This window comes from Aplysia californica, unplaced genomic scaffold, assembly GCF_000002075.1.
Source record: "Aplysia californica isolate F4 #8 unplaced genomic scaffold, AplCal3.0 scaffold00173, whole genome shotgun sequence".
Taxonomy (NCBI): Eukaryota; Metazoa; Mollusca; class Gastropoda; order Aplysiida; family Aplysiidae; genus Aplysia; species Aplysia californica.
The window spans coordinates 536,577-554,701 of record NW_004797443.1 but is presented as its reverse complement, the minus strand read 5'-3'; the positions used below and the strand labels follow the sequence as shown (position 1 = coordinate 554,701).

Genomic DNA, 18,125 nt, shown 5'->3' with positions numbered 1-18,125 from the left:
AGGTAACAATTATAAGATAGATATCCTGAGAGGATGATGAGGAGAAAGAGACAGAAAGACAGCGACATGTAGACAGAAAGCGAGACAGATCGAGTACGAGAGAGTGAAAGAGAGAGGGAAAACGAGAGAGACAGAGAAAGAAAGAAAGAGAGAGAGAGAGAGAGAGAGAGAGAGAGAGAGAGAGAGAGAGAGAGAGAGAGAGAGAGAGACTGATTTCCCTATAATTAAATTTAACTACGTCATGTACCTACTGGAACGTACGTCATGTTGCGGTGGTTTTGATAAGCCCTGTGGCTTCCTACATTGAAAAAAACAACAACCCAACCCCTTAATATTAACAGTTATTGGCTGGGAAATGCCAGACAATATAAAATAAAGAGAAAAGACAATCTATAAATGGTGCACGGACCTGTCTTTTATACTGTCGCGCTAAAACTAAACTAAAACTAAAACCAAATTAATCACAAACGTATGGTTATTTCCCTTGGTTTGTTTCGCTACATTTTCACAACTTTTTAAAAAACTGGTACAATCGGAAGAGTGTTTATCCGTTTCTTGGCGACGCGTCGGTTCGTTGAAGAACAAGTCTGTTCGGGTGTTTGTAAACACTGAGCTCGCTTTATTTCTAGATAGTGTACTTCAGTGAGATTGTCGCAGCATATATTCAAGTAAGGAAAAAATTCTGCATTACATGATCGCGTTTTTGATGTTAAAGAGTTCCTTTTTCAGTAATACAACCTGGATAGTTTTAATTTTGTACATTGAATTTGAGCTACAGCCGCCGGAAAGCAAACCGACGTACGCATAAGTATTTACAGTTACAGATCATTGTCAACTACTAGCGGAGACATGTGGGCTTCAATTTTCAGGCAATTTGCCAAAGGGCAAAGGGTACATACCATGTGCTTCCGCTGGTTTTATGTTTGGCCTTATTACGAGATTGAGATTTATCTGGAATGATCTGGGAACACCTTAGTCTAATAAGTCTGCCTTAGATAGTCAGAGTCAGAGCAGGTCTACCAGCAGATCCACACTACCGCGGCAGTTCTTATTTTCAACACGTTTTTTTTTCTAGAGCAAAACTGATTCTGTGGTAGGGTCTTTGCGTCCTATGTGTGTGATATTATGAGCAAATAATTGACAGTTTGATGAGTTTGACATGATGTCCATTTTGTGGAAGAAAATTCATAACATTACCCAGTTTTGGCTATACATTATAATCAGATTAGTAAAAAAAGAATTAGAATTTATTTTCAACTCAAATGAAATCCAACAGGCATCAGTAGGCAAAGGGAGAGATAAAACTATAATGACATTTCTGGTGTGAGGACAAGCAGAAATTAGGCCTACCCAAAGAAGACGCACAGATTCGTAAAACTAAAACCTTATGAAATTTGTTATTTGTTTTAACTACATATATGATGTAGCCTACTTATTTATGATATATATTTAAATAATCAAGTTCAGATGCAATTATTTTACATAAACTGTATGTATTTCATAATCTTTCCACAGTATTCAATGTGAATCAAACAAGAGACAAACATGCCATCTATTGAAGTATTAGAAGACAGTAACCCTCTGTCTGAACAACAGAATGTTACAGTACCCAAAATTGTTGAGGTGTCTGACCCTCCTGAAACCACAAAATTCAGTGAGGAAAAGAAAGCTGATCAGACAGAAGGAAACAGTACTGACACATCCAACAACAATACCAAAACAGGTAGGTGAAATTTAGTATAACAGTACATCTGTTCTCTTTAAAACTGAAATTATAGAGATTGTGATATCCTGTCTTTGGGTACGTTTTGTATTTTAAATATTGAGCTTTTAAAACGATGAAACAAAAAGTTGAACAAGATTCTCAATTAACGCTGATGACTTAACTCATTCGCTACGCCGAGCCGTGGGCAGCGGCGCGGCGCGGCGAAAGTTTCTTCTGTACGCCAAGCCGCCTCCGACGGCTCGAGAACTACCTATAATTCTTGCTTTGATTTTAGTCCAATCCACATATCCATGTTAAAATAAGGTTATAATATAACATTGACTTAATTACGGGTCAAGCATTATCACCGAAAATCGAAAGTTGTGATTCAGTTTTGAATCGTGATTTCAAAGTTTTTGTGACTGTTTTATTGCGATGCCGAAATTATGCCCAGGCACCACAGTCTTAGTACTTTTATACAACAAAATGTATCATTATTTTGCTCACTAAAGAAATGTAGGACTCTTTTTTAGAATAATAATACTATATTGGACTCAAATTGAAATTTTAAGTGGTCTGTTATTGAGAAATCAATATTTTTCAGTGCAAGATCTAGATTAGGTCTAGATCTAAATTGTCAAAATATTTTTTTCTCCCCGAAATCATGCACTTCTTTTTGGTGAAATTACACAAAAAGTACCTGTCGAGACACATATAGGTTCATTCCAAATGCAATTCTGAATAATTTCATATAAGATACGTGTGTTTTTTTTCTGTTTGTGAATGCATCTTGTCCTTTTTTCCGAGATTATAAATTTTTTTTTTTACATTTTCAATATTGGATGTTATGATCCAAAGGTACAAATTTTATGGAATATATGTAAATAACTGCCAATTTTTCAATATATTCCTGTTCTATATTTATTTATGGTTATTTTGATATATAATTTGACTAGGTGGGAACATATTTTTTGAGTTTCACCTAAGATTATTATAGTTTTTTATTTAAACAATTTTTCCGCATCCAAGCAAAATTGTGTTGCTTAATCGCCTCTTACAGCAGGAGCCAAAGTTGAAAAATGCACAAATAAACATTACTGATGTATTCTACAAAGCATACTGAAAATTCTGGTATATAAATATTTTATGTTGGTATTTATTTGAATTTGTGGCCCCAAAGACCTTTGAACTGCGCTCTAGTCGTCATCTCATTTTGCCCTCCCTAAAAAAATTCGTCCACAAGCCGAAAAAAATATGTAGCGAATGAGTTAAAGGCTTTTTCTTTTATTTTGAAAAGAACATTTATGTAGATATATGTATACTGGAAAATACTGTTTGCTGCTTGTGTACGTAGAGGGCTCTGCTCTCTAAAGCCTGTATTATTTCTGTGCTGGTATTAGCTTGGCATATTTTGGTAATGTATAACTGTTGTCTGAATATTTGGAATAAAATGCTATATCTGTAATGTACCTTGTCCCAGATTTAAAAAATTTAAAGACTGGTAATTAAAAAAAAAATATAGATGAAATTTAGAAAATAAAGAGCAGTGAATGTGAATGTCAAGTTTCGCTGATGGAGTCATATCACATTGAGACGTACTATTCTTAAGTCAGAAAATCTTCTTTTCATTTTCAGAGACAAACAATAATAACACAGAACTGAAGAAAAGTGGTGGAAATGTGCCTGAAGAGGACAAAGAAAATAAAAGTAAATATCCAAGGTAAGTTCCTTTGACAATGTTTCAGAACGTAGTAACTGAAAATTAAAGTGTAAAGTCATACAATGACTCCTTGGGGTTGGTAACTATACTACAGCATTACAAAATGAGCTGACCTCACTTAGGATGAATATCAAAATTGGTTGAATGGCCCTTTCTTTTCTGAAGTTCTTCTTAAAGGCTCACACCCCATCATTAAAGGTTAATTTTTCTTTCTCTATGCTTTATCAAATTCATCCTATTTGGCCAACTGGTTTTCCCGAACAAGTATATTTTGAGGGAAGTAAAATGCATGATACTCTTTTTGGAAGAAAGCTGTTGAATCATCCGGTTGAGTCTTCGTTCAGTTTCTTAGAGGCTGTCTTTAATGATTCATATATGCTTTGTAAAATTGATAATCCTTTGAAGTATATTAACAGTAATTTTGGATTTGTGACGAAAATTCTTCCCTTGCAACACAATGAAGGTTGATAAAAATGGGACCCTCAAATGAGCACTGATTTTTTTGAAGACAGTGTTAGGGATCCTTAAACCTTTCTTCAAAGAATACTGCTTCAGCAAACTAGAAAAACTTAAACAGTGGACTGTTCACACTACATGCATGCATAATCAAGCATATGAAAGCAATTGTCCCAAATTTGAGTTCTTTGTTTTTTTGACTTGATTGAAGTTAAGTAATGGAAACTAGATTTACAAATTACAGTTTTGCTTAAGTCAATATAGTACTTGTTCATTGGAGGTCAAGACCCTACTGTGGATTGAAAAAAAAATTGATAAGTACTTGTACATCTGACTATTTATATTACTCATACTTATTCTTTTTCTCACAAACATAATCAACTTCTGGTGAAAATGCATGGAATTGTAAAATTATGAAAGTATTGCTTGTTCCCAAAATTAACAGATTAAAAGTTGTTTTTTTTTGTCTCGTAAAAATGTAACATCAAAAGATCATCTTTCTTTGTGATGTGGTTTGATTCTTTCTTAACTTTACTCTTTTTTTCCACCCCAGTGTTCTGACCAAAGCCTTCCTTCGACAGCACTGTAAGGATTTAAAACTGTATCTCACCCCAGAGTTGAATGATGTTCTCTACTTGCATTATAAAGGTGAGACTCTCTCTCCCCTCCCCCTCCCTTCCCTTACCCCCTCCCCCCCCCCACTCTCTCTCTCTCTCTCTCTCTCTCTCTCTCTCTGTCTCTCTCTCCCCTCTCTCTCTTTCCCCCTCTCTCTCTTTCCCCCTCTCTCTCTTCCCCCCCTCCGTCTCTTCCCCTCTCTCTCTTTCTCTCTCATCTCTCTTATTCTCCCTCTTTCTCTCCCCCCCTCTCTCTCTTCTCTCTCTCTCTCTCTTTCTCTCTCATCTCTCTTATTCTCCCTCTTTCTCCTCTCTCTCTCTCTCTCTCTCTCTCTCTCTCTCTCTCTCTCTCTCTCTCTCTCTCTCTCTCTCTCTCTCTCTCTCTCTCTCTCTCTCTCTCTTTCCCTTTCTCTCTCTTTCCCTTTCTCTCTCTTTCCCTTTCTCTCTCTTTCCCTTTCTCTCTCTTTCTTTCTCTTTTTCTCTCTTTCTTTCTCTTTTTCTCTCTTTCTTTCTCTCACTCACTCTCTCTCGCTCGCTCACTCTCCTTTTATTTTGTTTGTTTGTTGATCATATTGTTTGCTTCCCAAGTTTGAATGATTGTTATCCTGTTCCCGACTTTCTTTCTAAATTTAATTGTTGAACACAGTGGAACATAGCATTATTGGTCTTCACAATTTATAAAAAAGCACTAAGCTAAAGGTTGTTCTTTGAGTTGCTGAATCAGACTTGTACAAAGAGCACTATCAACAACAACAACAGCAACAGCAACAAGCAATAACAGCAACAAGGACTAAAAGCAACGACGGCAGACGAAATTATGCTTGAAAATTCTGGAAATTTTAGCCTCTCCCACTAATCAGTCTAGTTCATACAACCATTATTCCTCCCACTTCTTCAGATTCCGCAGTAAAGAGATGTTGATTTCTCCTGTCTTCTCACTCACCTGTTACTATTTTATATATGTCCAAACTTCAGGTATCTACCATATAGAGAACCTGGAAGAGTATACTGGTCTCAAGTGCCTTTGGCTGGAGTGTAATGGCATCAACAAGATCCAGAACCTCGATAAACAGACAGAGTTGCGCTGTTTGTATCTGCAGCAGAACTTGATTGGCAAGTTGGAGAATCTGGAGGCCCTGCAGAAGTTGGATAATCTGAACGTGTCGCATAACGTGATTACACGAATTGAGAACCTAGGTATGTGTGTGTGACTGCTGTGTGTATGTTTGATAGTGTGTTTGTCACTGCACACATTTATGTGTGTCTGCACACAATACTCATGCATGTGTTTCTGAGTGTGTGTGCCTGAGAGTATATTCGTGCAAGTGTTATATATGTGTGTATGTATGTGTGTGTGTGTTTGTGTATGTGTGTGTGTGTGTGTGCGTGCATGCATGCATGTATATGTGTGGGAGTATGCTTGTATGTGTGATATTGTGTGTTTGCCTATTTGGAAGAGTGAGAAAGTTGAAAGTTTGGGGGAAACATAAAAAAAAAAAATACTGTGAGATCTATTTTGTCAATGATGATTTCATCTGCATAGCAACTCTGCTGAATACTTTGAAAAACCTCATTTCGGTGCTGATTTAAAAACATGAATGAAAAACTTTTTCTTGTGTGTTGGCTCTTCCTAAAGTATAACTTTTTTTTAGTCCTAGTAAGTTGTGCAAACCTGTATTCCTGCAAATTGAATATGTATGTTGTGGTTGCCATGTACATGATTGACATTATATTCTTCAGAAGGACTTTATGAAATTGTTTGTTTCAAAATAAACGGTTAGATGATTGTAATACATTAATTTCTTCAAAACTGAAAAAAATTCTATATTTTGTGTTTTTTTCTGTCCAGCTTGTCTGCCTGTCCTGAACACACTGAACATCTCGCATAATAAACTCCGTTCTGCCGATGATCTCTCCCACCTGGTGGAGTGTCCGAATCTGTCCATTCTGGATCTCTCACACAACAAAATTGATGACCCCGATGCCATTGACGTTCTGATCAAGATGAAGAACTTGGTAGATTTCCTTTTTGCCTTCTTGGTCTCTTCCTTTTTTTGAAACATCAAACGGGTGGAAGAATTTTTGTTGCTGTTGCTGTTGATGTTGCCGTTTTGTCATTGCTATTGATGATCAGTTGAATCCCTAGGCTTTCACTGTGGGTGGTTGGTGGGTGCTCTGGTGTGGTTTGCTCCTTCTTTCCTATCGAACACCTATGGTCCTTATCTCTCCTCCTTCTTTTTTATGTTTGTTTTGTAACACATCTAATCTTCGGCATTTGACATGACCTCATAGTGCCGTAAAGCTCTTACTAAAACGAACAAGCTTTCACTCTTTGTCCCAGTTCAGTGTTGTGGTATTTACATATCTGTTACAGCCATTGTGTGTGTGAAAAGGCGTGGAAAGGTGTGCAAAGTGGGTGGGGATGGGGATGAGGAATGCAATAGAGAAGGGGAGGGGAGTTAATGCATAAACTGACCTTGATGTGGCTGGAGAGATTTTGCTTGTTAATTTAACCCCTTCCTGTCAGCACACTATTTTTTTTCTTCTCTATACTGTAGTATCGGCACTTTTCCCCCATTGCTGTTCAGAGGTGCTTTTCTTCAATTCATTGGACAGTCTGTTATTCTTTTTTCTTTTACTGACCTTTAAATAACCAGTAGAGTATTCACTTGTTTCACTTTTGGAAGGGAAAGGAACATCATGTAGTCATGAACATAATGGGTTTTTTTTGTTAGTCATAATCATACTTTTGGCATGTGTAAACCGGTCACATGGAAAGTTAATTTTTTTACATAGACTCACTTCACACCTTCTTTCATGTGTTGTTCCATCAGTCAGTATGACATGAAATGCTAATAAACTCTTTGTGCAATGATTTCAGCGAGTTCTGAACTTGACGGGGAACGCAGTTATACAAGAAATCAAGTATTACCGAAAAAATATGACTGTGAAACTGGTGAGTGTTTTTGTGCGAGAACTTGATTCTTATTTGACATTTTGCTTGTTTTGTTGAGCTTTGTTTGTTTGTTTTTGTTGTTTAGTACTTCCGTGCTAGATGTAGAATAGTAGGTGGCATTGATAGTCTAGCTGTCATAGGTTACCGGATTTGTAATTGTGATATTGCTGGTTCGGGTTGATCCGACGTTGTGTCCTTGGGAAAGGTACTTTAGACAAATTTTCCGATTTGGCTCAGTCCTATTGGAGCTGGACATTAAATTTGGGGGTCCTTCCTCTAAAAAGACAGTACAGGGTTGCAGGAGGTGTTAAACTTATACAGATTCGCACTCTTTTTGTAAAATATAAATTCTGCGGAGGCACATGGTCTTCAGACAAGATCCAAGGTAAAGAGGATGTCCAAGCTCTGGTGATTCGATACTAAAATAAAAGAAAAAGAAGGAGTAAGAACAGTAGAAGAAGAAGGAGAAGGAGGAGGACCATGAGGAAGAAGAGCTGAGGAAAACATGACCTCAGTGCTTTCTTGTTGTATCTCCAGTTTTAATAACAGTGAAAATAGTTCATAACAAAGAGTGAGCTTAAAAAGAAGTCACATTTTCACTGTTTAAAAAAATGGAGATATGACAAGACAGCATGACCCGTGATAAGAGATATGTGCACAACCTGTACCTTCTCATTATGGAAACGTTATTTAACAAATGAGTGTTTTATTTGATGTGCTGTGGGTCAATGGCCTTAAACACCGAATAAACTTACTAACTTACAACATGTCCTCACAGCAAAACCTGCAGTACCTGGACGACCGTCCTGTGTTCCCTAAGGACAGGGCCTGTGCTGAAGCCTGGTGAGTGGCTGTTTTGTGATAGTTTTGTAAAAACTTTAATGGATTTTCAGTTGTGTGTTTCTAGGGGATGTGAAAATATAAAGATGTAAACTCTAACATATTGTGGGTAAAAGATATATCACCCCCTTCCCCCCAACCCCCTTTATCCTTGGCGATCAGAAGGTGTGAGGTGGGTGGGTTGGGGGAAAGAGAGAAAGAAGGAAGAGGTGTAATGTCATTGATATCACTTGGCCACATATATCTGATCTTGTGATATTGACGTATTGAGAACATAAAGAGAAGAGGTTTTTCCTTATTCAGAGGTAAAGAAGTCAGACTCATGTTTGTAAGTTCTGGAGTTCATTTTATTTGCAGAAGTTGTTTATACAGTTTTCATCAACTAAAGTTGGGGCAAATGTGTACTTGACACTAAACAAAAATTGAAATGTGAAAGACAGAAATGTGTGCTAAAAAAACTGTATATCTTCCAGGGTCTGCCATTGTGTACTGGAATGAACTGTTCAGTCAAAGCAATTATTATGAAGTTATGTGGGCTTTTAGTTGTGAATGAACACAACACTCCATGACAAGAGATATGTTCACAACCTGTGTTTTCTCATTATGGAAACTTTATTTAACAAATGAGTGTTTTATGTGATGTGATGTGGGCCATTGGCCTTAAACACTGAATAAACTTAATAATTTTTTCCGTCTCTGTCATCTATATTTATGTGGCATGTTATCTGTAACAAAGAAAACCAGTCACCTGTATAAGATATAGGCATGATCATTAGCAGAAAAGTTGCATTCTTCAATGGGCTGAAAAAGAAGTATGAAAGTTTGTCGCCTGTACTGTAGAGAATAAATTTTTTTTTTCATATGTCAAATGTTTAATTTTGAAATATTTGGTGACACCTGCATTTTCTCCAAAATGTTTGGTGTCTCTTGTCTCTCTCTGTAAACGATGGTATACTAAACAGCTTGGCCAAAGTGTCATAAAACCCATATCGCCACAATTACAAAGAAGGCATGCAGAGAAAAGTCTTCCTCTTTTCCCCTTTCTCTCATTCTCTCATTCAAGTAGAGCTGAGAAATCTGACTAGTGCTTCATGATGATGCTCATTTTGATCTGTGATAAAATTGTTCTCTTCCCAGGGCTGAAGGTGGTTTGGAAGCTGAGAAAGCAGAGAGAGAGAGATGGAGCAACAGAGAAAGGAGGAAGATTATGGAGAGCGTTGACTGTAAGTCGTCCATGGTGTCTGTGTTGCACGTTGGTGTCAGGGATCAGCAATGCTGGAGGTTGGAGGTTACCTGTGGGGGGAAACACTCTCGTGAAATGCTTCTAAACATGCTATTGTCATTTCGTTTTATTCATCTGTCAGTGATCTTGATGAAAATTGTTTCCATGTGAATTTTCACTATTACCCCTGTTTGTTTAGTGTCCACCAAGTGATGATGGCCAAGTACAGGCTTAAAACTAAAAGAAGTGAAAGTAGTAGTAGTAGCTTTTTCTGTGTATGGAACTATTGTTTCGCAACATGACTTTTGGATTGTCTTTTTTTACGACATGAAAGTGCTGGGAATGAATGAAAGAAATGTAGAGCAAGGCTGTCAAAGAAATTATGCCAGTAGCTCATAAAGTTGTTCAAATGTGAGAAAACATGTTATGAAAGCTTATAAATAATAGGCTCCACATTTGTGTCACAAAGTGGCGGAATCAGGCGCTAGTCAATTTTGGGCATTTGGAGATATTGGTATCGTCTGAAAGCTTATTCATTTGCTTTGCTTTCTAAGACAGAACACCCATCTATCTTAAACAGATGTCGAGATATTTGCGATTGAAGGAGGTGGGGGTAGTGTGGTTTCAGAGGTAATATTATCGAGAAAATGGCCGCCAAAGTTTGATAACTTCTATAGCTTGAGAGTCTTTGAAAACTGAAAATTTTACATATTTTTTTGCCATTAATCAACGTTTTTCAGTAAAATTCACAAATAAATGTGTTTTTGTATGGACATAAAAGGCATTGAGCCGAAAAATAAAAATTCAATAAAAATTGCCCAACTGGAGGGCCTGTTTCTTTGATTTAATTATTTTGACAAGCGCCTGATTTCACTATGATCCCTCAATTTTTTTTGTTATCATGGACTTAACGGGCAGGGTGTCTTGGTAGTTGGATCAATTAATCGCATCCCTTGTCCCCAATGCTGTTTTTGATTTTGTTCAAACATGGCACAGAATGGTTTTAGATAATGTTTTACTCTCTTTCTTTAAAATTCCTGCTCTCTTGTTTTACTCTCTTTCTTTAAAATTCCTGCTCTCCCCCTCCCCCTCCTATTTTCACCCTTTCCCAGCTCTGCTTAATATGAGAAAGACGTCAATAGCTAAGAGGATTGAGAGAGAGCTGAATGAGAAGAATGAGGCAGAAGGAAAGACAGACAAAGTGGAGGTAGATGTTGAATCTGTAGATTGGCTGTACGGCACGTACAAGATCAAAGGTGACGATACTGTTCATCATCGCAAGGAGGAGTCTGTGGATGAGGAAGAGGATGGAGAAGAGGGCGAGGAGGAAGTCTCAGAGGAAGATCAGACAACCACAAAACAAGCCGAAGGTCAGTTGTGTTAGGGTGTAAAATCTACTGGATGTTTCTGGGTTTATTTTTTACACTGCCCTGGCATATGTGGTATAAGGATTAAACTCTTTGCCCTAGCTTGCAAAAGAAGTGAGTAAGATATCTAGACTCTGTGTGGGAAGTTAAGGATTTCAGTCTTTCCAAGAAGCACTGTTATAGCATACTGCCTTTTAATTCGTTGGAAAAAAAAATATTGTGGTGATGGGGCATATTGCTTTTATTATCAGTCAATCAATCTTTTTGCTGCAATGGCTAAAATGGCATAGGGTGTAAGTCGGACGGTGCTGTAGAGGAATTCTGTCCTTTTTGTTTTGTTTTGCCTTTGAACTTTGTGTCCCGGACTGTGTGTTCTGATCAGAAGGCAGATCCCACTGTCAAAGTCTCTGTCCATTCTTATTTTGTCTCATTGTTGCATTATTATTTTTTTAAGAAAAAGGAAACCTTTTAATCTAAATTATGAGAAAAGACTCTAAAAGTAGCCTGATGTACTTTTATGCCATTTATATAGCATGCTGACTCCTGATTTTAATTGAAGACACGCTGATAGACCTCGGCAATGGCTTCAGAACACAAAAAAGTTAACCTTTTTTGGGGGGGTAAATGGTAGAGCTTAACATCATTAGTATACATCTATTTTGCAGAAACAAACAAACAACTATAGATTTGAGGCTCAAAGTTTCTTTCACCTGTAATTCTGTTGTAACTTCTCTTACAGAAGTAAAAGCCCAACCTGAGTCCCCTGCTGCTCCAGCTGAGCCCATCGAAGTTCTGGAGGTGAAAAGTCAAGACAGCAAGACACAGGGAGGAATCTTCTCACAAAGAGACGAGAAAAATTCTGAGGAAAAGCCTACCAAACTGCTCATAACAGCCTTGGAAGGTAAAGTGCAGTGAATTTTTCATTTTAAAAAATTGTTCTGTGATCAGAATTTATAGAGGCAGCAGTATAAAGTGTTCTGATACCTTTTAAAACTCGTCAACAAAGCATTAGTAACATTTTTGTTCCTCTTCTTCTGATTTTATTATATGAAAACATTACAGATAGCTAGAATTCAAATGATATTTCAAAAAGATTTAATATAGATTTAATCGAATACTGATATCTCAAATGATATAGGTCACTATGAGGTAATAGGACTTTCGTCTTTGAGAAAATGATATAGACAAAGTTCAGCTTTATTAGGAACTGTACTGACTAGGTGCCAAAACTGTTGTGTTGTTTTTGTTGAATAAAGTACACCATGAATAATAATGATTGCATAACACATTCAAAATTGATCAACATATTTCTATTTATTAGTATAAAAGTTATTGACAAAAATATACCCGAAGATATAAAAGAAAGAAAATGAATTAAAATCAATAATACTTTCGTTCAATGAATCTCTGTTGAGAATGATTTCTAAAGATGACCTGAACGACACCACAGATTTGTTGAGCAATATCGTATAATCGTATAACGCTTGCCCATGAATACTCCTAATTATCTTATTTTTTACTTTCTGTCAACAGAAGATGATGAAGATGAGCAAGATGAATATGAGGTAAGTTTCCGGTCTTTCTTACTCTAGCATGTGAATCATTCAGACTCATTCTCTCTCTTTCTGTCTCTCTTTCTTTTTTATCAAATCTCTGACAGTGCTTCTCTCCCTTTTGTCTTTGTCCTCTATCACCTTACCATGGGGAACTGACAATCTTAACGATAACTCTTTCCGGACGTAGTTTTTTTGGGTCTAGACATAATTAACTTGTGGCTCGATTTGGCTATGCAGGTGGTGTACAAAATAACTTCATATAAGCATAAACATCACTCAAAGCATATCATATGATATATCAAATTGAAGGAAATTGAATGAGGAATGCATCCCAATATGAAACAAGGATTAATTTTGAACGTGTATAAGTATGCATTACAAGGGTTAAAAGTGGCGATGGTCATGAGAAAAATAAATTTTGACGGAAAAAATTACAGTCACTAAACATGGGAAAGCAAATCAGCATAGCTATCTTATCATAGGCCAAGAGCAGACTCCATAAATTTCTGAATGTGCAACTTTTTATTTGAAAGCAATATTCCAATTTTTGTTTGAGTTATGATATTTATACTGAGTCCGGTCACATCGTTTTGTTGATGCAAGACAGCAAGAACTAATTCACTTGTTTTTCCCAAAACCCACGCTTTGACAAAGTGAAGCTAGATGTTTTCGTTTCCTAAATCCTTTCCGAGTTTTACAATAGCTATATAAAGTAATTATAAATGACGGATCGTGTTAAAACGAAGCAATACTGAGGCACCCTATCACAACCGATATATCGGCGATATGTCCGCTACGGGTGTGAACTCGCGCCTGTAGAAATCAAAGATGAAAGCAAATGGATGTGTTCTTCCGTTTTTTTCTATTTTTAAAAATGAGTTTGCTTTCCTCTATGATTTCAGCCAAAAATAGAAACAACCAAAAGAAAAGAAAAGCCATACTGACTATACGGCATGCGAATCTCTCCGGAAGAGGTTTCTTTTTTGTTGATGTTGCGAATACGTTACTGAGTAAATGAAAAATTTGATAAAGTTGTCAACTGAGCATGTGAAACAAGGATATAGAATCCCAATAAACAAACAAACAATAGTTCAGATCACTGACTCAACAAAAAAAAATGGTAAAACTCCAACAATGTAATTTTAAGTAATAGGTACTTTACTTTACTTTACTTTTCCGATCCAGCGGCCATTTGTGTTTTAGCCCTTCGGTCTGTAATAAGTAATAGGTAAACTCTTTTTGTTTTTGTTTTGTTTTTGTTTTTGTTTTTTTTGTTCTAGAACCATTTATTCTATTTTAACCTGTAGATCTTCAATAAATATCCGAAGTCGGCATGGGCTATAGTATAAATAAGAGTGGGGTCGCGTTTGTGCTTTTTCTCATCATTTAGATAATTTTTTTTTTTTGTGGGTGTTTTTTGCCTGTTGAAAACTTTCAAGGAACCAGTTACACTGTCAGAACATGATGCCATTAATATTTTCACTCTCAGGATTTGCCAGACCTGGAGGATATTGAAGATGAGTCATCACCGAGGTCATCCGTCAGAACTCCCAGTGAGGGTATCAGTGCTGCTGTAAAAGAAGACAAAGTGAGTCATTCTCTTTTTTTAAATTTTTATTCATTCACCATTTAATTTGCTATACATTATGTTTGTTGTCAGCCCAAAAGAGGACCCCCCCAAAAAAAAATAATTTTTAAATAAAAAATTAAAAATTAAACTACCCCCAAGAAAGGGAGGGCATCCTAACAGTATTTTACCAACCCCCCAAAAGCAAAATTTATGTGAGTGCAAGGCAATTGTTATTTGGTTGTGCTTGATTCATAGAGGAGTCAGCTGACACAGTCAAAAGTACAGGGTGATCCAAAAAAAAAAACTACAACTTTTTTGGCCAATATTTTCCTCCTCACTGAAGTTTGGCGTTTCAAATTTGTACCCAACATTTGGAAATCAAAAGGAAATTGTCTGATATTCATTTTTGATACAGTCGCCGAACAGCTGTGCTCTACATAGCATGTAAAAAACCCAACCCATTTTCAGCTATGTCCCCATTTTTGTAGCATGACGCTCTAGTTTGCATTAGGCCTAGCCCTGAAAATCCCAACGATTGCGCCATATTGCAAACTACAGTAGTCTAACTGGCCAACAGAGGTTTGCAGATAATTTTTCTCAAGTTTCCTTTGCCTGCATAGATCATGGTTAAGATCAGTAGAGAGCAGAGAGCTTTTTGTATTGAACTTTTCCCAACCACCAACTCATTTAGTAAGTTTCGCACAAGGTACGGAAATAATGTTAAAGCGCCCTTAAGGCCATTTTTTATGTCAAAGGTGGAAATGGTCCATCAGTTAGGACCTGTAGAGAATCAGAACTAAAATTCCGAGACAAAATGACCACTTCAGGTCAAACACATACCGTTCACACCCCTTTAAACGTTACCAGGGTGCAGAATTCAGTAGATGAGTGCCATGAGATGTCTGTCTGTAGAAGATGTCTGCAGCAACGATTTCCTATATCTCAGCAGTCCGCAGTCTCAAGGCAGATCTTCACCGACGACTATACCATTTTCCTGCTGGCGAAGCTATCAGAAGATAGCAATGTGTTGTTGATTCCTCGATCGTATTGAAAAGCGTGAACATTTCCTATATGACATTTGGTTCCTTGGCAAAGCCTATTTTCACCTTTCAGGTTATATCAACTCCACAAATGCTGTCTGTTTGGGCAACCTCACACTCCCCCCCTCCTATTGACTCTAGAAACAGCTCCATACTGTAAGATGTGCAGTGTGTGTGGCTTTGAGTACTCATGGTTGAGTGGATCCTTGTGTTTGGCCACTACTGAACATTATAAACGACTCTTTAAAACGGGTCGAGTCCAAAGGAGGACATATAGACCATTGGTTCTTGGAATTCCAGAATTAAAATAATAAAAGGAAAGGAAAAAACAAATAAATCTTTTCATGACTTTCCTATAAGATCCTTTAAATTGGTGCATTTTGCATTCACAGGTGGTTTTTATAAAAGCCATTTCTAGTACAAATTTTGTGCGAGATATTTAGAAAAAAAGTTGTACAGTTTTTTTTTGATCACCTTGTATTTTAATGTAAATATAAGATATATTGAGATAAACAAATAAAGGGAAGTACAGAATTGAATGTATGAAGCTTTGTGCTCGGATATCTGCTCCAGTCTCTGTTTTTTCCTTCCAATCTTGTGGGTTGTTAGAGGGCACCACTGGCAGGTTCTACTTTTTTTCTTAGCCTCGGTCAAAGATGTTATAGCTCATAAAGTTACTTAGTTGTGGATTAATATGTTATGAAATTTTATACGTTAAATGCTTCTCTTTTTCTGATCATGGACTTAAAGGGCCGGATGTTTATGGTAGTTGGATCCTTGTCTGTCTATCTTTCTTGCTTTTTCCATACTAAATGACCATTGTTGTGTTGACGTGCTTCTCTTTATTCAAACTAAAACTGTTCCAATGTTTGTTCCAGCCCTACAAGCCCATGATAGAGATCCTTGAGGATGAACCAGCAGAAGTAGAAGGACCGATGGAGACCTTGACATTTCCCTCTTCACACACAGCCTCTCAGAGGTCAAAGGTTCTTATTGAGGACATCACCCTTTCCATGCAAGAGGAGGAAGAGGAAAGCTGCTCTCTAAGTGCGCAAGAGTCAACAGCAACAAGGGAGGGTAACTCCTCCACCCTGACCTTCACTGGAATACAGGAAATGACGGAGGTGTCAGGGGGTCAGGAGGTCACGGAGAGACCAACCAACCAGGAGTCTGAGGATTTATTGAATACCCTCGCAACCAAAATGCCTTTGAAAGACCAGCTCCACTTGCCGGTTAACCCTCCTCCTGCTGATGAGGAAGAAGAAGAGGAAGAAGACAGGTCACTGGATGCTGATCTGGAAGACTTAGACTGATGATTGACAAAGGGAGACACTTCAGAACTTATTGTGTGTGGCACCAAAAGAGAAATCTGGATTCATGGGATTACTTCTGAGGTTTTTGTGATTTTATGTCAAAATCAAGGTTGTATATCTGGTTCCTAGATTCATATTTTTTTTCAAAGAGCGACATCTAATATTAGAGAGTTACAAAGCTTTGATGACATAAGTTTGTACAAAATATTCTGACTAAACGCCAGAGCCTGAATTCGTGATAATTGAAGAATGCACAATATGACTTATATGAAGGGTACTCTTGTGGTGCCACATATTTTAAAGTAAGGGTGCACGTTTTTATATGTGAGATTAATGACAGAGTAATGTGACTGTGATGTGAAAGTATGCTGGAGATGTTGGGTAACTGTACAGAGTCAGACAGGTGACATAGTGACGTATTAAGTCATAGTAGGTCAGTCCATTTATCAAGCCCCCTCCCCCAATCTATATTCTATTCCTGCATTCACATGTTGATACGCAAAGCAGAATAGGAGTTTAAAAAAATCATAATCATAGTTCATAGTCTAGTGCTTACCAAACCGTGTAATGTTGTTGACTAGTTGGCAATTTGATCATATTGGTGGGCGGTGGGGACCACCACTGTAGAGGTAAATATGATTTAATGCCCCGCTTGGAAATACATGTAGATGGACTGTACTACTATTTCAGCCTCCTTAAGGTGCAAAAGTGAGCGCTGGCTTTAAAAAGATTGACAACCAAAGACACTCACGATTTAAAATTACTCCTTCATTTAGCTTGTTCCTTTTGGTATCTGTTAGCAGTTCAGTTACTGGGATTTTCATATTTTCATTCCTTATGAGGGCCAGGTACCCACAAATATAACAAGGCGAACAAAGGAAATTTGGGTGAATTAGTTATTTTGCCATTCCTAAGAAAACATTGTATCACCCTTCCAATTAGGGAACCTACAAATGCAAAGCAAGTATCTTAACAACAAGAGTAGGATGCCCCCTAGGGTATCAAGAGAAATTTGTATATTGCTCTTTTATTAAACTGTCAATGTGCTGTGATAATGGCCTCAGTCAGACTTGAGCTAAGATCAAACTGACCCCTAACGGAATTCCTTGTAAAATGACACCTATCACCATATCATGAAATGGTCTAAATATGCCAACAAATCTCAGAGTTATTAAAAAGAAATGTGAGGCTTGCTGACAAAATGAGTTACTTCTCAAGTTTTAGTCCTGTGGATATAGATACGTCAAAGTCATAGGTTGAGTTTGTACAATTTATCGGTATGAAATTATAAAAGACATGATTAAACTTGAAGAAAATAGCACCAGTTGAAAACCTACAAATTCAACTCTATGTTGATTTTTGGCAGATATCTACATTTGTGAGTTGCAAGAAGGAACTCTTTTCGTCAGCACGCCTCGCAATTCATTATTGCACGAGTTTGGAAAAGACGAGAAACAAGGAAGTCTTTCTTGATTTATTCAAAATTATGATAAATGAGCTAGGCCATAATTGTGACATTATTGTCTTACCAGACAAAGGAAGTAGAAAACCCACTACAATTTAGAACAAATTTATTTGCAAGTGTTTCTCAATGATGTATGTGTGTGGTACGTTCATGTGTTTCGTTGAGTGAGGAAATGATTTATCTAGATCAATGTTGTATAGTTCAGTATTTATTGTGTATGGTGGTGTGAGTGTGTCGATACAAAAAGAAAAAAATCTAGGATTTTGTGATACCTGAAGACAAATAAAGTTTAATATTTGAA

The 18,125-nt window shown here is 37.1% G+C and overlaps 1 protein-coding gene across 3 annotated transcripts; it reads left to right on the top strand.

Annotated features, from left to right (window-relative positions):
• Positions 1–552: 552 nt before the first annotated feature.
• LOC101847956 (dynein assembly factor 1, axonemal) lies at positions 553–18,125 on the top strand. Of its 3 annotated transcripts, none has more exons than XM_005098138.3 (14): positions 553–668; positions 1,516–1,723; positions 3,341–3,425; positions 4,435–4,529; positions 5,471–5,692; positions 6,345–6,511; positions 7,377–7,451; positions 8,230–8,294; positions 9,429–9,514; positions 10,626–10,883; positions 11,620–11,781; positions 12,414–12,445; positions 13,926–14,024; positions 15,925–18,125. In XM_005098138.3, the coding sequence occupies exons 2-14, from the start codon at positions 1,546–1,548 to the stop codon at positions 16,357–16,359; spliced, it is 1,959 nt and encodes a 652-aa protein (XP_005098195.1). In that variant the 5' UTR covers positions 553–668; positions 1,516–1,545; the 3' UTR covers positions 16,360–18,125. The 3 variants fall into 3 exon arrangements, with proteins under 3 accessions (XP_005098195.1, XP_012937881.1, XP_005098196.1); XM_013082427.2 differs by lacking the exon at positions 553–668 and adding an exon at positions 715–798; XM_005098139.3 differs by lacking the exon at positions 553–668 and adding an exon at positions 952–1,093.